The 24596-nt window shown below is 45.3% G+C and overlaps 1 protein-coding gene across 1 annotated transcript in view; it reads left to right on the top strand.

Moving 5' to 3' along the window:
* The window catches only part of Nalf1 (NALCN channel auxiliary factor 1), a 556565-nt gene that overhangs the window by 515510 nt on the left and 16459 nt on the right, over window positions 1-24596 (top strand). Inside the window, exon 2 of the mRNA XM_026400073.2 lies at window positions 17912-18083. Coding sequence (XP_026255858.2) covers window positions 17912-18083 — 172 coding nt within the window. The remainder of the gene's footprint in view (window positions 1-17911; window positions 18084-24596) is intronic.

Consider the following 24596-nt stretch of genomic DNA (forward strand, 5'->3'; position numbering starts at 1 on the left):
CCACCTCAGGGACATGTGCTCCTTGGTGACAGGATAATCGGCTCATCTTTGTCATGGACCCTGCTGCACAGGTTGCTGTCTTCCTGAGAAAGCAGGCGGTGCCTGCCCTCCCCTGGCCGGGGGCGACCAGAGCTGCGGGGAAGGCCTCCCTCGCCCTTTGATTCCCACCAGATGGACGCTTGTCTCATCTAAAAGCAAGGAGGAAAGAGGGGGATTGGAAGAACGTGTCGATTCCTCGCTCTTTGCAAACCCAAAGTCTCCATTTAACTGTGCTGGCTCCATTTAAAATGTAACATTGGCCCCAATGTTTAGTTTCTCAGTCGAAACTCTGAATGACAGAAGGTACAGTCAGAGAGCACTACTGGAAAATTAGGATTTTTCATGAGTATACTTCTTTATTTCTACTGCTGTTCTGTTTCTCATATCATTTGTACAGTAATGTAATAATTCAAATAATAATGTAATAAAAGCAGTCTGGTAATAAAATAAGCCCACGTGGTACAATATAGGTAATAATATATCATCAGCAAGTCTTTTTCCATGTTTTCTTCACATAGACGGTAGATATGAATCATTTTTTTCATTGTATTTGAAGATGAATAACTTTAAAAAGTGATTAAAAGTTAGGTCTTAATGCACATGTCTTACACTGTGCTCTTTAGAGTTACCATGAGTTGGTTCAGTGTAGTATCTAAAGGTACCTATTCAAAACATCTCCTTTGACCTTAAAAAAGTATACTCCCTTAAACGACCATTTTTAAACAAAGGCTTTAAAAAAATAAGATGGGAAAGAAATGAGTATTTTTTCCTCTGTTGGTTAAAGAGTTGTGTGCAAAATTATTTTCAAAATTAAGACTCTGATTCTTTATTTCTGCAACAATAGCAAATTATATTTTTTAATATAAGGGGATAAAATTGTTGCTGACTTCATTACTTGATAATTAATGTTGGGAATCAGGCAGACTCTGTTATTTCAAGCTTTGCCTCTTTCTGTGGCCCTGGGTGGTAAATGTAGCTGTTCAGGCACCGAATTCAATTTAGCTCATATTGATTGGTGCCCTGCTCCTCCTGCTTGAGATCTGCTTATGTAACGTGAAGCACAACCGGGCAGAAATCAGCCTTCAGAACTCTGTAAGCAATTTACTGACATATGTTTTTGTCCTCTTCATTACCCCAAATCTTGGCTGCAATTGTCTCTTGGGGGTACTTTCCCCTCGGTTATCTTTCAATATCCAAAGAGGTCCATGAATTAAAGATTTTATAAAGAATGAAAGGGCTGGAGAATCAATGGGCCTACCCTCTAGACCATGACACTTTTAACCTTTTATTAAGTGGATAGTTTATGTTTTCATGTAGATCAAACTGAAAAATGCTTCTGGTTTTAGCTTGAAAACTTTTCTCATTAGGAGGTGACCATGATCATGATCTGTCCCTTGCTGTCTCTTGGCTGGGTTCTGTGGTGTCATGGGTCCTGCCTCCCTGTGCTCCTCTGTCTAGACTTTCGGCTGCTATGTGCCAACTTCCGGATACCTTGCCCTGGGAGGTAACTGTTTTTGCAGATGCACTTGCTCAAAATTCTGAATTAAAGCTTTACTATTTTAGTTATCTATGTCAATTCTTAACTGGAAAAAAAAAAAAGAAAAAGCTTCCCTCTGAATGTAGCACACTTTCCCAGAGAGCAGTACAGCACAACAGAGAGGACCATGGGGTCTGGAGCCAATGTGGCTCAGTCCTGCTCTGAGAATAACTACCATGTGATCATGGGAAACTGTTAAGGACTAGGTGAGATGATGGTGACCAGGACAGTGGATTCAGGTGACTTATAGGGCTGTTGGCTGTGCCAGGTGAATTTGCATAGAATCTTAGCAACAGAAGAGGTCTGCAGAGAGGTATCCTGGCTTCCTGGTCTCCTTATTGAAACTCTGGTACTTTCGATGAGCCCCTGGGTGACACCTAGTGCCTTAGACTCTTGGGCCTGGAGCAAGCTGTCCATCATCAGATGCCCGATAATGAGCTCCATTGTTCCCCTCACTTTGAACTGCCCGCTGGTTCCCTCTCTCAAGTAGATGCCAGGCACCATGGCTGGGATAATCAGGCATGCCCTTTATTACCATGGCTTTAATTCCAAGTGCTTACGTCACAGTGACTGTGGAGGAGGAAATTGCTGTGATCTGCAGGACTGACGTTCGTTCCGTCTCTCCACTGCTCCCAGGACTCATTTGTGAGCATTTAAATTTAGACCCAAGGGCTGATCAAGGAGTGTTTATTGTAAGTGCCCTCGCTCTCAGAGTAGTTCCAACACATCTCCTTTGACACCCAGCCATTTTGAAGTCTATTATTAGAAAATAAAAAAAATTAGAAGTATTTAAAAATTCTAGACTACTTTCCCGAGATGAAGCCCCAGAGCTTTCCTGCTGCTCAGGATGCCGTCTGCAGCGCCCACAGTCCCCGGCTGGAAGAAGGCCTGAGAGTGTTCTGCAGGCCCCTCCTGCTCTCGGCTCTGCCCAGCCACTTCACGCCACAGTTGTGGGTTCGGAGTTGCTGTTGGAAATGCACAAATCAGTTCTGATACACAAAATCATAAAAATTAATAGCCCTCTCAAGGAAAAAGATAATGGCCTCCCAACTTGAAAAAACTGCTTCTTTCTGTGCTTTAGTCAGAAGAAGAGGTCCCCATGAAACCAGAATGCAGTCGGTCGATAAAAGGGCTAAGAAGCAAGAGGAGAAGGACACGCAACACAGATTTGTTATGTGCAGGTTTTCCATGTTAAGACACGTTTATTTTTTTTTTTCCTGGTCTGAAGACAATGCACCACATGGATTTCCAATTACCCATAGCACAGGGGAACAAATCACTGCTCAGGTTAGCCCGAGAGCCCCACGATGTGGAAACCAATATTCTCCAATGCATTTTACCCACATAAGATTTAAAAACATTTATCCTGTAGAAGACATTTGAGATAACAAAGAAAAAAATATGCCAATACCTGAGAAATGTGAAATTTTTTATTTAAAGATCTTCATGTCACACGGACAGTTTTATGTCTCCTATTTGTTCATCTATTTCCCCCTTTCACCCTACACTGGATAGAATTGTAAAAACCATGACCAGTTTTCCATTTCAGATGCTATTTGGCTTTCCTTTGTTAAACTGCCAACCTCCCGGTGCTGTGGCTGGTTTTCCATCTCCACACCTGGGCCCGGGCTGGCTGACTTCCCTCCTGCCTGGCCCACAGTCTTCTTCTCTCTCTTATCCCTTCCCCACCTCCTTTTGGATCTCTTCCATTTATCTCTTCTTTGTTTTCTTCACAATCCCTACTGGACAAGCAATAAATATTTATAACCTTGAAGTTTGTCATTTTCCTACATAATTCCACTGTTTTATACTTCTTGAGAAACAACAAAAAATGTAGTGGCATCATGGGGTAAATATAATAGTGCCAGGACATTCACGCACTCACTAAAAGACCTCCAGACGTTCTTGTCCCAACAGGCAGCTGAAGATAAAGTCATTGACCTCATTCTCTGCTTGTGGATGGTAATTCTTATTTTCTTCTCCAGAGCAAAACCATATGAGAAAGGACTTCTTCTTACTTTGCCAAATCTTCTCTCCCAGTGTGCAGTGGGATTCCTTGTAGGCAGGCACGGGAAGGTTCCTTTGGAATCAAAAAGAAAAAGAAAAACATAGTTCACGGAGGAAGCAATGGAAAGAGATGTGGACCTGGAAACCCCACCTGGCAGATGAACTTCTTCGAGCCCAGGGAGACTTTAATTAATGTTAGTGGAGAAACCTCCTTCAAAACCCAATTAAGCACTTAAATCTTCTTAATGATCTCTGCTCCCTGAGTCCGGGGGCAGAGAGGGGAATTGATTTAACACCAGGGATAAAAATAAAATGTTCCTGGGTATGGCGGCTGACTTCCCCTGGCACGCAGCTCCCCCCCCCCAAACTTCCCATCCACTCTGCATCTCCCGTGGACTCCTCTCCTGCACTCTTGAACTCTGCTATGAAAGGTTAGCAGCTGAGCCCAAGGCATCCCCTGATGCATAATAACTGTTATATAAAGCACTTTTAAAATGCTCACAGATTTTGAGTACCTAATTATGCTGCAGGTGTTGTGCGTCCCCCAGCATGAGAAATGATCCCCGACTCGCTCTTTATCACTGGCCTGACATAATGAAACCTTCCCTTACTCAGGGAGACCAGGTCCTCCCCAGAGTGCCTCTCCCCAGCAGCGCGCAGTCCCCATCATCATGATTGGTATTGATTTTAGATTAGCATGTATTTCCTGGATGTACTTTCCCATTAAAATGTTTTTAATGAAATCCAAAATGAATATGTTCACCAAGCTCTAGTATTCCTTGAATATAGTTGAGTGTGTGTGTCTAAAACATGGTTTATGTTTTACCTGAGATCTCTTTAGTTCCACTAGCATTATTCTTGGAGATAAAAGCAAAACAATATTAGAAAATTTTATAAAGCATTCCAATGACATAGCTTCTGTGGAGCATTGGCTTAAACCATAGAGGACAATCAATCTTCAGAAGAGACTTTAATATTTGAAATGGAGGGCTTGGCACACAGACAACAAGAATCACCCAAGCCCTTCAACTTGCATATGTGATTGGTGCTGTTCCCAATAACAACATAAACAGCTCAAAAGGACTGAATTACTTTCTTGGCATATCCTTGAGATGAATGTGGCAAGAGAACATACTGAGTGGTATGTATCACAGTTTCTGCTCCCAGGCAGAGGTGTGCACTGTACTTTGAGGGTTGGATTTTGATGAACCAGACTCTACTTGGCAGTAAGGAGACCAGCTCAGCAGAATGGCAGGTTCTATGTTCATAATTCCATGCACCTCATGACCTTTCACTATATATTTTTCCAAATAGGGTCTAATGGGTTGCAGCTTCCATTTACGCTTGTTGGGATGCATCCCTGATGACACTACTGTTGATCTAAATTACCTGGTAAATATGGCTTGGCCAACAGTGGGTCCTCTGCTTTCACCAATGTTGCTGGCTTCTGGGTATCACATGATAGACACTTGGGGGATGTTGGTAGAATTAATTAGTTAATCAAAAACTTGATTCCATTAATTCTGCTCTTAGGTATTATACACAAAGAGCTCATGTTTTGAAATAGGGGCCTTTGGCAATTCCTGTCGTTAGCAGTCTTGTAGGATTTGATTTTACAAGATTTGATGCAGGTATGGTTCTCCCACCTCCCTAACATCCTGAGCAGGGTGTTGCTGGCTGAAATCCAAGGCAATAAGCTGAACACTGACATGAACACTCCCCCGGCACATGGTAGGCTGTCCCACTTGAGAGCTCGTTCCCTTCTCCATTTCACTGTCAATCATCATGTAAGACTGGCCCCTGTGGGGTGTTGCTGGTCTTCGCCACACGGCTTTCTTGTCTCCCACACAACCTTGCAAAAACTCTACCTCCATGAAACTCCAGCAAACCATCAAGATGGTCTGCTCAGAAGGTCTGGATCGCTCATGATCACCATGTAGATGCTTTAAAAGCGCTTCCACAGACATGGTATTTACACATCTGCCTCGGGAGTTGTACACATACTATTTAAAGCCACTCAGGACAGGATGAGATTAAGGCACAGTGCTGCACAGGAAGTACCCAGTGTCCTTCTCAGGAAGTCTAGAGGAGAGAAACCATAATGTGATCATAGTCAAAGGGAGAGTGGCAGAGCTTCTCTGCCACCAGCACAGGGTTCGCAGGTACTGAATGGGCCTGCATTGGGGCAGCTGAGGATGGTCATACTGTCCTTCCTACAAAAAAAAAAAAAAAAAAAGAAAAAGAAAAAGAAAAGAAAGAAAGAAAAAGATTTTAGATATACGTGATACTCAAAGTAGAAGCATGCACAAAGTGTTCAAGTTTCCTAAGACAGAAGATGGGTGGAGAGGGACAGAGCGCTGACTTCAACAGGATGAGAATGGGTGATAATCACACAGGGTCTCCAGGAGTTTGCCTTCACCCTGATGGCACCTTGAGTTGCTTAGTCTATACTTTTAATATATTTTGCAAAAAGAAATTTCCTGGAATGATAGAGACTGTCTCCTACAACATGCCCAGTGACATGGTGGCTATGCTGGTACAACATGTAGACCCAGCACACTTCCGTGAAGGCAAAGTATCTAGCAGTCATAGGTGTCACTGTGGCCAAATATCTGAGGCCACTAGACAGTCTGAGTTTAAAACTGGCTCTGCAGCTTAGCTTGACTACTTGGGTCAAGGCCCTGAATTCTCTGGGCTCATGTTTCCACATTCTTAGGAAAAGGAGGTGTATTACTATTCAGGAAGGCGATACTTTCAACAACCGTTTCTGCTAGCATCTCCTCTGGCTCACATGTCCACCGTGAGGGTCAGAGTTGGCTGTTTGCTGCGACCGTCACTCTCATGGCTTCAGGTGGATAAGGATTGGGAAGGAAGTCAGGAAGCCCCAGGTGCATGCTTTCCCCTGGAGATAGGGGAAGGCCAAGCCTCAGGGCCCCCTGCCCTGCGCCTGCTCACTTACTCTGCTTTGAGTGAGAATCTGTCTCTAGTCATTTCTGACATTTATACTGTAGGAGGGACACAGCCTATTGGTTAATTTTCCAAGAAAAGAATTTTCATCAAAGTATTTATATATTCCAATAAACAAATGCATGCTTAGCACTATTTTACTCTTCTGTTAGAAAATGTAGAGGGTATTTCCTGGCTCAAACCAATTTTAAATAGAGATTTCTAAGTTCCAAGGATTAAATCAGACTGCATCGCTGTCGATGTTTTCAGATCCTCCCCTGGTCGCTGTCTGCACTCGGGGGCTCAGACCCCACATGCCAGATCAGACAGTCACTGTGGTCAGTTGTTGGCTTGCAGGTCAGTGACTCTCAGAAAAACGACCTCCATCAGTCATGATTCAACCCAGGGGACGAGTTTAGGAATGTGCATGTTTATGGCAGGTGTTAATGGCAAGGAGTAAGTTTTGTCTGTCCCTTTGTTTTCACACGTAAAGAGTAGCTCAGTTTCGGTTCTGGAAAGAGAACAGGCAGAGGGTTTTTGATAAGATGCCTCTAGTAAGAGGAAGTTGAATGATAAGTTCCCTTTGTGGTTGGGGTCTTTGTATACCTTACATCTATTTCATTTCCATACTCGATTGTCCTCCCCCTCCCCATTCATTGATCAGTATTAGGGTTTAAATGTTCCCTGAATCTTCCCATTTTTATTTAGAAAGTTTTATTTCCATTTGTTTTTTATTATTATTGTTTTCCAATGAGAAAGCATAAAGAAATCAATATCTTAATTATAGATACTGCCTTATTTATATAGGGATAATCTTTTAATTCCTAATATTTGGTCTGGTTTTTAGCCCACATTTAATTTCAGATCTGTATATTAACACACAGTTTTTATCACTGCCTGTGTTGGGAAGCCCCAAGTGCATGCTTTCCCCTGGAGATGTACTAAGTAGTAAACCTTTATCATTGCTATTACATTTCATTTATGATGATTTTTTGAACCCCAATATTATCTTCAATTGAAGAAAAATGTATTAAAGTGCTCAATTCAGGGCGCATGGTAGTCAGCATGGCCACACACAGTATGGAGGCAGAGCGTTGTCTCCATGTGAGGCATTGTACAGACTCACACTTAGGAGCTTTTTATCCTTCAGCATTGCTTTGGGCTACTAATGCAATCTAATGTCAAAACATGGAAGTAGCATTGGTATATTCAGTGGCATATCTTAATGATGAATATAAACATGCATTTTCAAAACAAAAAAATCTTAAAATTCAATGTCCAGATTTTATGGTACCCGTTTTACATAATGATGTAAATACTTTCTTAGTTTAATTCAGGCCTGCTTCAGCATCGTTATGCAATTTGTCAGACTTGACTGTGAGCATAAAATGATTCTGCCTTGCCATCCAAACACCAGCACTGTCGCCGTCTGCTCGGAAGCTGCACCTTCCAGGGTCACCACTAGCTTTTTTTTTTACTAATCATTACTAATATTCCATTGATAAGAGATTTCAATAATGGTGATTATAGTATTATCTTGAACAGCATTTTATGTCAAATATATTTTTGATGGATACTAAGCTCAGGGTGACACAGACAGATTGGGTAAGAGGCACATGTTTTCTGTTTATGCAGAGTGGGAATAAAAGCATCCTCTGCCTGGTTTGCACTCCTGAGCACACTGGCGGGATGTCCACACTGGCTCTGTGAGAAGTCTGACACCTACTTCTCCCTCATATGCATCACACACTTCTTAAACAGGACATGCTTTTATTTCACTGATTTCACCAGCATAAGACAGTAGAAAATGAATGGAACACGGAGAAGAACTGATTAAAAATTGTCTTTAGAAATGTTTTAGGGAATAGATCAAGTCCTGCCTTTGGACTTAACCATTTGTCCCAATTTGCATGAGTGAAATTTATTCCTGTCTTACATGAAACATCTTGATCGTATCATTGGGAGAAATGTGGTTTAATTTTTTAGCAAGTTGCATGCTCTAAGATGTCAGAAGAATGTTTTCCTTAATCTCAGTATTTACTGAGGAAATTTCACATTTCCCTTTTCTGCTGTACCCAAAACTGGTGAAACATTCAAGAATGCATGAAATGAGTAAACACTGCATTGTGATTGAATTCAACAAATCATCTGATCATATATAAAATATGATATACACATATATTATATATGATCATATCTAACATCATTTGAATACAATACCAATAAGTTTTGTATCAGCAATTACATACTTAAATATTACTGTGATTCTAAAAAATGCTAAGTCATACTAATCAGTACCAAAAAAAAAAAAAAACTGTAGTCATCACCAGTATCATTGCTACTATGTCAGCAATGAACCTCAATATTATCTTCAATTGAAGAAAAATGTTGCAGCATATCCAAAATTATACTTATTTGCTCAGTGTCACCATTATTTCCCACATCAGAAGAAGAACAGGAGGAGGACAAAGGGGAGGACAGGGACGAGTCTGCGTAGGCCTGTGCTAGCCCCCTTCAGTTAGTGTCTGGATGCCTTCATTAATCCATTTATCCATTCATTCAAGAAACAATGGCGGAGCCCTGCCCAAGGCCAGGCCCCCACTCTGTGACATTAACTGCTGAGTCAAGATAGACTAGGTACTTGCCTTCTTTGTGATTTTGGGGTTTTGTTTAGTCAGATAAAATTCATTAAACTTGGCTTTCATAATCCAAGCAAATGCTCAGTTTTAAGTGTTTGTGCCACATAATTGGGCAAATTGCATGACATCATTCAGCACTTAGAAGTTGAGAATTGCCATTTAACTTAAGGCAGGCTTCCAAGTGGAGTGTGGCCATCCAGGATGGGCACCATACCATCACATTTACTCCATCACTCACATGTGCAAACACTTACACTTTGTGTGTGTGTTACAATGTACACATAATAGTTTGTATATGTGCTTTATAAATACCTATTTATGTAAGGGAAATGTGTCAAAAGCTTTAAATTCATGGAGTGAGTATTAAAAGTGTTTGGAGCATCCTATTTAAAACATACAAAATTTAGTGTCATTTCTACATAATTTAATGGTTGGATAAATGATCGTGGGAGAAATAGCCAGTGTGGGGGGTGCAGACTTAGGATCGGGACCAGAAAAATAAGCTGCTTAGTTGGAGGAGGCTGTTCATTGTGGTAGCAGGCAATTTTTTTTTTCCAGGTAAAATTCTTGATCTTTCCTCACTAACAATAGCATTGCTTATGCCAGGGTTTAAAGCATTTCAAGCCTGTGTTAAGAAAAACACAGGCAAGAATCCTTAGCTATATTTTACATATTTCATTATGGAAAGGTGCCTGTAACAGTTGCAGAAGTGTCTTATTAAGCTGTGGAGAGTAGACAGAGAGTGGTCCATCTCCAAAGCCCAACCTGAGAAGAGGGGTTTCCTGGGACCCACAAACACCTGTGTTAACACCTGCTCATTCCTGGCTGGTGTCGATATGGGGTGTGGGCAGGGTAATGGGCTCATCCTCCATAGACCAGATAGCTAGGTGCCCAGGCCTTGGTTTCCATGTGTGTACACTGAGAGTGAGAGCCCCATGTCACATGATGAAGTGCTGAACCCACCTGGTACAATGAACAGGGATGGGAAGCATCTACTGCTCCTTCCTTGCTAGTGTCACCTCTTCCCTCCCCAGTCCTCAGTGACACTATCCCTCCCGCCCGGCTTTCCCTGTCTCATGCCCAGGTCGCTCCCTCCCTCCTGTGGGATTGCCTCTTCTCCTAAACCAGCAGGCCCCTGCTGCTCTGCACCTCGCTCTCTCCCCAGCACGCTCGGCCTGACGTGGCTCACCTGCTTCCTTTAATTGGGCTATTTTTCGAGTCAGGGAAAATGTCTCATAATGATTCAGGGAGGGGAGATTTGTGGGGGTTGACCTCAGCAGCACTTTACCACTGAGCCACCTCCCCAGCCCTTTTTATTTTTTATTTTGAAACAGGGTCTCCTAAGTTGCCCTGGGGGGACTTGAGCTTGCGACCCTCCTGCCTCAGCCTCATGCATACTTCCTCTCTCCGTGGAGGCGACAGTCTCTCCCTTGCTCTGCACCTCTGGCCTCAGCATGGGTTTGAGACTCACTTCCATCTCCTCTTCTTCACAAGACAGATTTTCACCACTTTTTAAACCCTCTTCAACATGCTCAGCTAGCCTGAGCCGCGGCGCCTGGAACAGGGTGTGCGTGGACATGTTCACTGGCTGTCCTTTCGCTGCTCGAATCGCAGCAGGTCCCTGCCACCTCCATGACAGTCAGCAGACTGGGTTCACAGGTAGTGTGGGCAGAGGGCCCTGCATTGCCACTATGTCCCCAGGTGCCCACCATCCACAGGAGGAGCTGCACATTTCCTCCTGCCTTGTCCCAACTTCAGAAAAGGCTGTGAGGAAACCGCAGCTACCCTGGATGGCCAGGGTGCCACAGCAGCCTCTATGAAGGGACATCCTCCCTCTCAGATGCCCACCATGTTGTCTCAGTCACGGGGACCAGGGGAGGGCAGCTCCCGCAGAGTCCTTACCCCAAAAGGAAAGAGCTAAACTTAGGTTACTACCACTGCCAACACTTCTTGTTGGAGGTCTGGCAGAACTACTTTGGAAGGTATGAATTAGAGCAACGATCCTGTTTTGCATAATTCCAACCAAATCATTGTGCTCATTTAAAGAGCAAGCTTAAGCTCATCTCTGCTCTCTGAGGTTCTGCTAGGCCCTGTGAGCACTGGGTGGCAACCCACCTCACCTCTGCTGTGTGAGACATTCTCAGCTTATACCTGGACCCACCCTGTACTGGGCACCTGGACCATGGCATCTTTTTGGAAGAGAGATTCACTATATAAAGTGGTTTTTTGAAATTCTATTTCTTTAACATTTATTTGACCTTCAATTAAGGCTGGAGCCTTGGGTCTGCATGTCCTCAGAGTCTTGGCCTGGAAGTCCCTCACCAATTACAGGATTCTGTATGCAAACCCGAAGGCACCCAGCTAATTCCCAGTGAGAAGTCCCCTGAAGGTAAACTTCCACTAGGCACATCCAGAGCACCAGGGATACAAAAAGGCACAAGGCTCTGATGGTTGCCAGGGTGTCCACTCCAGAAAGGAAGCCACAAGAGGGGGCCAGAGAACGTCCACTGGAATGCCATTCAGGGGCTTGAAATGGGGACTGGGGAAGGCATCCAGAAGGGCTTCACAGGACATGAGATTTGAGCAGCCAAGCTGGAGGGAGGTGTCTTCAGGCAGGAGCTACCAAGGCACACCTAGTGACCTGCCCGTCAGTTGTCACAGCCTGAGAGCCCACTGAAAGGATGGGAATGGCATGAGGTGGCTGAAGTGCAGAGCAGGACAAAGGTCATTAAGCTTCTGAGGCTGTTGAGGGCTTTGCACTTTTCCCTGGTGCCGTCAGGGATGGATGACACCTGGAATGGCGAAATCCATGAGCTAGGCCACCATCCCTCCATCTGCGGCTGAGGACGAGCTCACGGTGCAGGGCACAAAGGCAGAGCGCACGGGGCACGGAGAAGCAGTGACGGGGACGAGCGCAGGTGTCAGCGGAAAGCAGAAGAGGTGTCCAGGTATCAGGGAGGTCGAGGGGTGGCCCCACAGAGGGGGATGGAGTCGTGGAGAGTGCAGAAGAGGCTTAGGGCAGCTCCCAGGTTCCTCTGAAAAGATGCTGATTCCGACTTGGTATTGTCCTGAACTTGAGATGTTGAAGGGTTTAACTGAAACAGATTAGATGAGGGAGAGAGAGAGATGGCCCTGGAAATAGATGTAGCTCTCACTCTCTCCCAGATAACACATGAATCATGAGGGCGGACTGCAGACCCGATCTGGGGCCTACGGGATACCGACATTTTATGGAGGAAAACAGACAAGAACCCAAGACAACAGCACACAGAGGGAAGCTGAGGCCGGCGGAGGAGGAGGGAAGCCAGGGTACTGCAAGCCACCAAGTCGGGGGGCTCGTCTCTGGGCCCACCGCGGTCAGTGCTGGCCAGAGGTCAGATGGGGAATGGCTGACTCAGCAGCTGGGCCGGGAAGCTTGGAATGGAGAGCATGATGGAGAGGCTCCTGCCCAACCAGGGGGAGATCAAGAGGGAGAGATGAAAGGACAGAAGGGGGAGGGACTGAAGAGGTGGATTAAGGAGGGCGAGAGGGAGCAAGCCCCCTGGGATCCTAAGTAGGGCCCTCTTTCTCCCGAGCGTGCTGAGGGGCTGGCAGACTCTTCTCGGTTCTCCCTTCTCCCCTGGGCGCAGGTCGGCCTTGGGCCACGCCGCCTCTCCTTGGGAAAGCACAGGCTGCGCGCTGCTGGGCACCTTCTCTGCAGTCAGCTTCTGTGGCCTCCACATGGCCGTGCCCCGGGCAGCAGGCCGGCTGAGGTTGGCGCAGTATGGCCACACCAGCTCTGTCCCTGTGTGAGTGGCAGCACAGGGCCTCAGCCTGGTGTTGGGAAGGGTGTGGGTGCACCTGGGAATGTGGGGCCACAGCAGGGGCTCAGGGAGCTCTGCAGCACCAGGGAAAAGCCCAAGGCACCAGGGAAAAGCCCAAGCGTAACAGCAGGATCCGAAAAGTGGGTCACAGCGAGAGCAGGGAGGCGCTAGCTCGCAGCATTCTTCAGGGAAGGGGGCCAGAAATACCGTTTGCCGCCCTTGTCTGCCTCTGGTGGCCCAGGGCCCCAGCACTTGGCCTCCTTGCAGATCCTCCCAGACTTGGCTGGGCCTCAGGCAGTGCTTTGGTTTCAGGTCTCCCCCTCAGAAAGTACCGCACTTGGCAGCTTCTGGGTGCACGTGCCTTCAGGAGACACAGACACAGGCAGAGCCGGCAGCAGGCGTTCAGGTGCAAGAAGGGGAGAGTGATTTTGAGTTCTACGCCCGCTTAAAACTGTAGCATGTGTTAAACACCTAACTGCAGCAGCCCGAGGCAGGTGCCAGAGCAGACCAGAGCTTATGAATGTGTGGCCCAGACACAGGCCAGCAAAGCAGGGAGCCCACAGAAGTGGACCCAACAAAATGCATCAACAAATGTGGCAGATCAGAAAAGGACCGGGGACAAGAGAAAGGGACCTCTTGGTTTGAAGATGACAACCATTGTCAATACCTGATGTTTTTCTTTGTACTAAAAATTTGCAGCCAGCATGATATTTTTTTATCTGCAGACTAACACATATTTGCAATATAAATCTGCCACTTAACTCGAAGATATAGGTATGGATTTGGAGAGGGAAACAAAGTATATTTAAAAAGTAAAGACAATCTGGCCTCCTATTGGAAAAAAAAAATGCTAATTGTAGTCATTTTGTGAAAGGTTCTCAACAGATGAGCCATCAGAAGGCATGTCCAGAGCCTTCCTGTAGGGGAAGGCTGAGCTATGATCGAGAAGGTCTTTTACCTCCTTGTATTAAATAGTTCCAATGATACAATGCAAGTATATTCATTTCTTGTCACATTCTTTTGTTTGTCAAACCCTAGGCAGGGGCATCATGAGTGGAAAGCCAGCCTCAGCAACTTAGCAAGGCCCTAAGCAAGACCGTACGTATCTCTAAGTAAAATATAGAAAGGGCTGGGGATGTGGCTCAGTGGTTTAACACCCTGGGGTTCAATCTCCAGTACCCCCCCCAAAAAAAAAAGAAAAAAGTGTTTTCTTTTAGCTCCATGCCACCACAAAACATCCAATTTTATCAACCTCCCTCCTTCAGAAACTTCTAGAAATGTGTTAGAAGTATCTTGGAGCACTCATTTCTCTCAGCTTCCTCACCCAAGAATCCTCTTGGAGGTTTTCTGACCAGAAATTTCAAGTCAGTTTGAGCTCTTCCAGTTAAAGAGAGCTCAGTGCCTCAGCAGAGAGACCATTTTATTCCAACACATCTCTTCTGGCAAGAAAGCGCTTCTTTATGTTGTGCCAATATTTACCTATTTGTTTTCACTCTTACCTTCTGTTTCTACACTTAAAAAAAACAGCCACTGTCATTAGCACCCAGCAGCTCCTTAGATACTGAGGCATCTGCAGGTAGCCGCCCCTCTCTACCTCCAGTTACTGCGCGTCCTCAGCCATTTCTGTTATCCACATGACAGTCTCCAGATGTCTTGCTAACCCAGTATTTCACGTTTCAAGTAATCTTTGTCTAGATTAGAGAAGAATTTTCTTACTTCCCTGGCAAAGCTTTTCCGGTTACCTCTGGAATGTTTTAGCAAATATCTGTATGTCGGCCTTGTCTCTTTTATCAGAAACATGTCTACACAGAGAAAAGATGAATCCCCATTTACAGAAAAATTATTTCTCAGACTAGTCTCTCTCTTTTTAAAAAAAAATATTTATTTTTTAGTTTTAGTTGGACACAACACCTTTATTTCACTTGTTTATTTTTGTATGGTGCTGAGGATCGAACCCAGGGTCTCGCACATGCGAGGCGAGCACGCTACCGCTGAGCCACAACCCCACCCAGACTTAGTCTCTTAAGTAGCAATAAAATATTTTTCCCGTCTTTATTTTGTTTTGATTCTCACTGTTTCTTCCAACTGCTTTCTGACATGTCTTGTGCCTAGAACTCAAATTTTAGAAAATGTTTAATACTCAGATGAGAGCTCTTGGCAGCAAGTTCAAATGTTGATATATGGATGATCAGGAGCTGACATGCAGGGGACCTGGCTGGATACGGTGCCAGGCCTGAGTGCCCCAGACAGCTGTGCAGCAGTGGCCGCTCTCTGGCAGGCCATCTACCTCCTGCTTATAATACTCGCTGTGATCCCTTATGCATTTTTTGAGTGAAAAATCTCCACACAAATTTCAGTTGAACTAGAAGAACAATGGTTCTGTTCCAATAGGGCAATGCAGGGGAAAAGACTGGGAAAGAGGATCGCTCTGTGTCCCCAGAGACCTTGTCTGTCCCCGTTGCTCATGAGAGGCCACTGGGACACCATCCGGACTCTGTCAAGCCCCCGGGGAGCAAGAGTGGGAACATGCACCCAAGGCCCATGAAAATACATGGAATTGTCTGGAATTACATAGGTATACTCGTTAAAAGAAAAATCTTAGAACAATGTAACTCTAGGCTTTAGAGTTTCAGAAATATGCTCTCTTGGCTGGGAATCCCTTTAAAATTCTCAGAATGTGAGCTTTCCTTACAATGGAACTTTATTGTTAGGATGTAGATAGAACCATTCCCAAACCCCTCAGGTACCTGGTAGGTAATTAGAACCAGGATTCACACAGTGAACACAGACCAGACTTAGATCATCTTGGTTTATATCATATATTCATTTTTTACATTATATCACACGCATATCAAGTGGTATTCTGCAAAGCATCTTCAATTCAAACTTTAGCCCCAAAGAATGGTTAATACCCATTTCATTTTCTCTTTTTCTGAAACAGATGCTTCCAGCCCCTTTCTGATGACGCAAGGGTACCACTTCCACCTATCACACAGTGCCTGGGTACACTCCCACCACCTTCCTAGCTGAAACTTAAGTACTCTTAAAGGGATTCCCAGCCAAGAGAGCTTTTTTTTTTTCTGGTGAAAATTTTCATTGTACACTTTTACATTTATGACTCACTCAAACGACCTATAAGAATTGGATTTATTTGTCTGCTTTTGGTTATATGGGTAACTATGGACCACTGACAATACTTAGCAAATAAGAATTACTTTGGCTTCTTACTTTTTCCCATCTTACTCTTGTGGAGGCACCTTGACCAGAGAATAAAACTACATGTTAATGGAATTAATTAGAAGTTAAAAACAGAAATTCTATGCCATCCTCCTTCTAACAAGTGCCTTTTGAAAAGGAGCACACATGTTGCTTCTGGGTACATCCAAAAACTCCCTGTGATTGTCTAAGTTCTTTGAGAAAGTTTTCAAATTAAACATAGACAAATTATTAAGAACATGACCTTGAGAGTCCTCTAGAATATAAATTTAAATAGTGGGTTTTCCACTTATCCCCTTTATTTATCATTACTCTTGAGCAAAGGGGCTAATAGCTACACATTAACTCTATGCCAAAAATTACATGGTAATTGTAACATGCTTAGAACACAGAGTAAACCTGACAAATGATTGATTATTCTTGCCACTCTTATCTAGAACTTTTAATCTCTTAGTGTACATGGAACTCTAAACCATTGATGTTTCCCTAGCACACAATGGGCAAAATGTTATCCGAGTAACAGAAAAACCTAGAAACAGAGAAACAAAGCCATCACTGCCAAGGACCCAAGACAAGGCTGAATTTCAGTGATCCATTCCTTTGGTGGATACTATGGCCATTGTTTATTCCAATTTAAATTTGGGTTATTTTTATGTAAGGAAAAAGTCATCTTTCCCAATGAATATTTCCCTGAATAGCTACCAAAAACCAAAGAAAAATGAAGACAGACTCCTTTCGCATCACATTCAATTAGATAAACACCAAACAGCCAAGGGCGTGGTGTCACAGGCCTTTAATCCCAGTGTCCCTGACTCTGACTCCGGAGGGAGGCTGAGGCAGGAGGAGTGCAAATTCCAGGCCAGTTTCAACAATTTAGCAAGCAACTCAGAGAAACCCTGTCTCAAAACACACACACACACACACACACACACACACACACACACACAAATAAAAGGGGCTAGGGATGTGGCTCAGTGGTGTGGCTCCCCTGGGTTCAATCCCTGGGACCAAAATCAAAACCAAAACAAAACACAGAACCAAGATTGACGTGGATGACATAACCTCTACACGGGTGACGCTGTGGCTCTGACGAGGTTTCCCTCCTTCTGACCTCACCACGGCGTGTCATTTCTGATCTATGTTGAGTGTTTCCGGTCTTCCAAGGAGGTTTTTTTCTGCATCTGATGTGAGTCATCCATGTAAATGCCCCTGTCTTCCTGTTCTGCGCCTCAGAGGTGCGAGCCGGGCCAGCAGCCGGTGCTTCTGCAGCCGGAGCCCTTCTTTAAGGACCTTGGCGCCATCTAGTGTCCCATTGAGGCGTCGCGGCCCAGGGAATCAGTAGCCACCTTGCTCACTGCAGTAAACAGCCACAGCTTATCCACAGGGTCATTCTGCCTTTTCCCCTATATATCCCTGGGTTTGAAAACTTCACTAAGTCCACTGTTGTCCAAAGACACGCATCTGGTAAACCAAATGCCAGAATTCGCCTTGCACCTTAGTAAGTTGGTAAGTGCTCAATCGCCGACTGTTTTCTCCTACTGCAGAAATTGGTTGCTACGCTCTTATCGCATGCAGCTGCCACTGTGTAAATATGCTTTCTGGAAATGAGGTTTCCTTATGATCCACTTGAAACCACAGCGTGCTGCTCGCAGTACAGCATGTCCTTTACTGTAGGCAGAGCTCTTATCACCCCACCATATTTTTTATTCTTTTTTTTTTTCCAGATTGTCTACAAAGCCTGGCTCTGTTCCCAGTATTTTGAAGTCACACAGTTTAACTGCAGAAAGACAATTCCTTGCAAGCAATACTGTTTGGAGGTTCAGACAAGGTGTCCGTTTATACTGCCCGACAATGATGAAGTCATCTACGGAGGCCTCTCCAGTTTCATCTGCACAGGTAGGCGTGGGCCTGCTCTGCCCGGCGGCTCTCGGGGTTCCTTCTTTTGTGATGTTTCCTTGCTTTGCTGCTTCCTCCCACTCATACAGCCTTGAAGATGCAGCTGGTAATTTTCCATGCTTGCCCAGGTAGAGGCACAGAAAGCACCCCCCACCCATGATCTGAACACTGTTCAGTGTTTATGCTCCACTGTCTACGTTACCACTGAGTCCACAGTCATGAACTCTGTGAGAGGATAATTCTGCGGGGAACATGTTAGCAATAGTGAGACACTTACATGTGATTAGGAGTGGGCTGGATTCTGCCCGCATTTTCTCTACATTATGTAAGAACAGATGATGGGGAAAGACCGTTAAGGTGATGCTTCTCCAAATTAGCATGTTTATGTCTCCGTGTCTATTTTCTGAGAACTTTATGTTATCTTAAGTATCAGTAGCATAACATATCTGCACAAGTTGTTATGTATGTCGGTTTGTGTGTTAGAGCCGCACAAGTGCCAGATACAATTTGAGTTTATGTTTCCCATTAACAATGTTTACTTGTTTCCGTAGAGGACTGAGAGGGGGAGAAACACCAGCAATTGCATGCATTGTCTGGATATTTATAAGCATTATATAACTTAGAGTAAGATGCAAAGGACAAAAGTGGTTCATTTTTGACAAAATAAATGATGACTCTACATTGAGAACGAGATATTTGGCCAGAGTGAAGTGAAAATCCAAGTTGTTTCTCTGTATTCTCTTACAGTTGGAAAACATAATATCCTTGTAACTACATGTCTTGATTCATACATACTATGTCTAGTTTTCAAGTTTTAAGGATAAAACACTATTGTGAGAGTAGACAAACATGAAAACTCTATTCTTATCTTAGATTTTAGGAAACTCCTCTTAAACACAGTGATATTGAGATGCAAATTTGAAATCCATCATATTATTTCCAGATCTCTTGTGCATTAGCCATATTGTTCTAAGTGCAAGTGACAAGCCAGCAAGAGACAGCCCTGCAGTTCTCCTCCTAAGGCCTGCCTGGAGGAATGGACGGGTGTCTCATGTCATCCTGGGGGGAAGGACCCCTGGCTGTAGGTGAGGAGATGTGGGCTGCTCTTTCTCTCATGCATTCTTCCTGTGACACTACCCTTCCTAGCACATCAGCAAGAGCAATAGCCCTTCCCAACCCATGCCAGTTTGCTCTAAGGGTCACAGATGAGAAGAGTACCCAACAACACAGATTGGCAAATGCCCTTGTACCCAAGATGGTGATCTTTGAAATGTCAAATGGTTTAGCAGTTGTTCTTGTTATTCTACGGATTTGATGCTTAGATCATTTTTTATGTTCCTTCTCTGTTGGGGAGAAAATGAGAAAAGAGAGAGAAGGGAGAGAGAAGGAGAGGGAGGGAGGGAGGGAAAGAGGAAGGGAGGGAGGGAGGGAGGAAGAAGAAGGAAACTAACATCTTTCCCTTTTTCCCCCCTTACAATATTATCTTCTTGCCTTCTGAGATAAATTTCACCAGGCACAGGCAATTTTCAATTTATCTTGAGGTTTACATGGAACTTCCCATGAACCACTGTCAAAATTTGTGGCCCTCAGTTTTTAACTATGAGCCAGGGAGGTGTCAGCGGTACTAGGACTTTGGGGAAAGGCACGGTGTCTTGTGGAATGCTGTCTGCTGTCACAGGCACGAATGTGGCTTTTTCCTGCAGAAGGTTGGCAGCCTGCACTTGGTTCTCAATGTGGACACGAGCCCAGGCAGGGGTGTCGGCCATGCTGTTTATCCTCCATTGTCTCCTCATCTTCATCCAGATCTGTGGCTCTCAAAGATGCACTTGGATGTTAACCTCCTTTCTCAGACTTTCAAGGCCACCAGAAAGGGAAAGTCAGGATTGCGTTTCCCTCCACACAACGTGGGCCAGAGCACACCTGGTATTTTTAATTGTTTTTAAGTTTGTAAAAACTTCCTCTCCATAATCACATTGTTAAGGAACCCCACAGGAAGAGAGAGCTGTGTGGCTGGCTCAGGACACAGTGCCTCCTTCATCTCCGTGGGAGGCCACCAGGGCTCTGCCTCTAGGAGCCTCTGGGACTTTGCTGTTCTTCCCCCACTCTCCACGTGGCTTCATTACTGAGCCATTGGAGCTGCACAGTCAATGCCGCATGCATGTTGCCCTGAAGTTCTGTGGAAGTCTTGGACAGGAAAGATCATGTTTTCAGACTGGTCTTCCTTCCTGGAGATGGCCAGGCCTCTGGAGATTCTGTGACCACACAGGATCATATCGTCTCCCCAGGGTCCGGGGCTGTCCCTGATGAGTGCTCCTCTGTGCCCTGCTACCTTGCCAAATGCAGGAGGGTCCCCAGAGAACAGGCTTCGGCTGGAAGAAGTCAGCTCAGAGATGCAGCAGGGCTGGCTGGAGGAGCACCCTGTGCTCAGCATTCGGTCCCAAACTCCAAGTCTCACATTTTTCAGAGGTTCCTCTTCCTAGTGTGCTCAAAGGCTGGGCTACCTGGTCTTCTGAGTATGAGTGGAGGGAGCATGAGCCACCGCAGGCTCCTTAGTGCACACTGAGGGAATCATCTTCCCTACCCACCAACGAGCAGACTCCACACAGGGGGACGACCTTCCCCACTCCCAGCTGGCTGCTGACATCCCAGGCCACCTGGGTGGCGGCTCATGGCAGCAGGGCCTACGCACCAGCAGTAGCCCCTTCACTAAACCCTGCTCTGTGGCAGCCATCAAACACGTCCCACACATGCCAGGAGGAGGAGTGCGTCAAGCTCATCTTAATCTTTGCCTCTGGTAATTTTTTTTTTTAATAACACAAAAAAGTAAGTGAGGTATTATACTGAAAATTAGCATTTATCATCAAGGGTTGAAGGCATGGTTGCAGTTTTCTTCAAATTCAACACATTCACTTCAGCCATTTCCTCACTATCTAAAATGCACAGGATTGGCAGCTCCTGGGAGAGACAGTGCCCTGTTTGATGCTGAGGACTCTCAACTTATTCCTTTTGTCAATGTCCCCACTATTGAGTGAGGGCATAATTGTAAGTGTCACTGTCAGGTACAAGTGATGAACAATCTTGTTCAAGGTGCTTCTCCTTTGTGACAAACCAGTGGTACTGTGACCACTTCTCCTCAAAGTACTCTGTACCCAGCCTTTTAGGGACATGTCTTTGGAGGGACCCCAAGTTCTTCTTCATGTTGTTTTATGAGACATACTGATACTGGAAACTTCTATCATTTACAAAAGTGAATCTCAGCAACTGCTATTAGTGAACTAGAAGATTCAGACCAGATAAAATCTCTCTAAATAAACAAGTTTTATTCATAATTTTGGTACCTGTTATTAAATTCAACATTCACTGTACCCTTTCTTTATAATGTGTATGTGACAGACCCATGTGCTAAATGTCCAAGTTCAAAATTTATTTTGGTCATCCATTACTATATGAGACTGTGATCCTCAGTAAACCCATAACTTATTAAGAGGGAACCTCTGAGGATGAACAGTGCCTTTGATCCAGGGTGTCACAGAAGCTCATGACCAAACCCAGGTGGCAAGGGCACAGCCTCCAATGCTTCATTCTGATTCTGTTTTAGGAGAAAAAGGAAAGACACTGAACCTGCCATCTCTATGGTTTCTCAGTTAAAGAAGAAAACCTCCTCATCATAAAGGAGGGGTGGAAGGTTAATCAGGGGGAAGTTCGGGGGGCGGGGGGCAGGACCCCTGAGTCGGTGTGGGGCCGGCCGGCTGCAGGGCTGCAGGTGGGTGGGCCCAGCTCGGGCCCCAGCTCTCCATGCACCGGGGTCGCAGCTCGTCTCCCTCTGCAGAGCGAGGGCGTGGGTGGCTCTGGGCTCAGCCGTCACCGGGTAATTACGTGGGTTTCCCTCTCCAGCCTCCTCGCCTCCATCTCGAGTCCCCAGAGGACTCCTTGATGGCTTACCTGTAAGAGGGAGCCGAGATCAGGAAAACAGAGGCAGCGGAGGATGGCAGGCTGTGGGTGCTATGGCAACAAACAGGGGAAATTACCCTTTGATTGACGGCTAGAATAGACCTGGCGCGATCTGTTCGTAGGGAAATTAGTGAACGAACAAAAGTAAAAGTTGGTCCGCTGAGGGTTACTGACAACGGAGATAAAACATATTTTCAGAATTCTACGTAAATTCTGCATCCCATTTTTCAGCTGTGACAAGAACGAGGTTCTGTTTCTGCCTCTCGGGAAAACACCGTGGGCTGCTGCGGTTCCCCCGTGACAGGCAGGGTGAGCGCGCGGGACGGCGCCCCCTCGCGGCCGCGCCGCGCCACTGCACCGCCGCCGAGACGCTCGGAATCCCACGGGAGAGAACAGATGGGCGTGGGGATCTCACCACAGAGGAGTTTCCAAAGGTCTCCTGTCTTAAAGTTCACGTTTGAGAGAGTTTCCAAGAGAGAAAGACCAAACGGTCCCCAAATCCCATTCAAAGTGACCAGCGAGCTGAGCAGGATTTTAAAAGAGAACAGATTTTTCTCATTAAAGGAGGATTTGGGCAGGAAAAAAAAATCTGCTTCCCAGAGATTTTCAAAATAGTCACCCATACTATGTTCCATTTCTGAATTTTCCCTAGTGTGTTTCTATGTTTAACTGCTTTTTAAACTACAATTTTTTTTTCTAAAAAAAAGAAAAAAAAGAAATGCCACTTTAGTTATAGGATCATTTGATCCTATACAAAATTTATCAAAGTTTGGGCCAAAGAAGAAATGTGAAGAGAGATGCTATGTCTAGAATAAAATTTTTAAAATAAAAGAATAAGTTATAAAAATAAATGAAATTTAGTAACTTTATATGATTGCGATATCTTCCATTGGAATTCTATGCTTCTTTAGTGGTCAAACCTCTTGCATGGTAGGTAAAACTCTACCACTGAGCTACATCCCATTTTATTTTGAGACAGGGTCTTCTTGCTGAGGCTGGCCTTGAACTTGTAATTCTGCACCAGCCTCTGGAGTAGCTGGGATTACAGGCATGTGGCCACACACCTGGCTTAGAATACTGTACTTGTGAGGTTTATTCCAGTTAATATCTGTAGCTCTGCATTCAGATCCTTCACACTTAAGATTGCTCTTCCTGACTTCTACCTTCATGTGTATTCCCAACAGCTCATTTGCCTCTGCAAGGACACAGAATGTAGGGAGCAAAAAATAAAACCTGGAGTAGATGTAAAGATGCCTGGATTCTGCCAGTAGTTTTGCAAAGTCAGGCCCCCCCAAACAGCCTCCCCCCTCCTCTCTGTAGGCAACTAACGCTGCTGAGCCCATCGAACACCCAATGGGAGGGAGACAGCTGGTCCAGCCAGGAGGCTGAGGAAACCAGTTCAGCATTTGCATGAACTGGGGGAACCAGTCCGCAGAGGTTTCCTGGCAGTGAGCACTGAGCTCGCTGCTCTAGGGACCACTGAGGTCTAGACTGTGGCTGCACAAGGAGACTCAGCAGAGAACAGGGTAGTTGGCTTTTTGAGGTCCCTGAGGAAGATCTTAGTGACACCAGCCAACAATTGCCCATTGACCTTCCAGCAGAAGCGACATGGCATCTGGCAGTCGCATGCAGTCTTCTCCGGCCCCCTTGTCCAGCTGGACTACTGGATGCCACCCTAAGTTATGGCAGTGCCAGGTGCCCAGAGTCGAGTAGGTTGGTGCACCCTGGGTGGAAAGGAATCAAACCATTCAGAGATACCCCCAGCCCCCTGCCCAGCACAAGGAGGTGACGGTGCCCATACAGCATGGCTTCCTGAACCCCACGACAGAGAGGAGACTCAGGCATCAGTGACATTGCAGCAGCGGAAGCCGTGAGCTCCTCAGCTTTAGGAGTTTAGGAAGGGTGATTTCTGTAAGGAGATATCCCAGGACAGCAAAGTCTTATTCAATGAGGTTGTTCACCTACAAAAAAAAAAAAAACAAAAAAAACATTTTTTATGAAGAACCAACCCCTCTGCAGCTGCTCTGGACACCAAATTGCTTTGAATAGCGCCATCACACCACGTGGCTGTAAGATCAATGCAGGAACACCCCAGCTCACTGACCCCTTGGGATCTGGTGCTGCTTTAGCCCAGGTTTAACCCCCCTGCTACTGAAGAAGCAGGAAGAGCTCCACGTTTCCCAGCTAAGAGTCCAGTGTGTGTATCTCCAGTGGAACAGGAAATGGCCAGCCAGTCCATCCTGGAATCAGTGTGTGAGTAAAGGTGTCCCTACTCTGGTGGAGCTGGGGAAAGCCAGTCCGTCCGTGGCTTCCGCAGAAGAGGGAGGAGCCACAGCCTGCAGTCCCTGCATGCTTAAGTGGATCCACAAACATGCCCTGGCTTCTCAACAGCATATACCCCATTAAAAATGAATGCTACAAGCATTTTTCAACCCAGACCATTTTTTTTTTCTGGTTAAATAAGAGAACAGTCTGTCTCACTGTTCTCTGGAAAAAAATTGTGCTTAGACAGCTAACATTGTCAGTAGGGTTGGTGAGGAAGGCTTTCAGTTTGTACATGAA

The sequence above is a fragment of the Urocitellus parryii genome, chromosome 2 (assembly GCF_045843805.1).
Source record: "Urocitellus parryii isolate mUroPar1 chromosome 2, mUroPar1.hap1, whole genome shotgun sequence".
Taxonomy (NCBI): domain Eukaryota; kingdom Metazoa; phylum Chordata; class Mammalia; order Rodentia; family Sciuridae; genus Urocitellus; species Urocitellus parryii.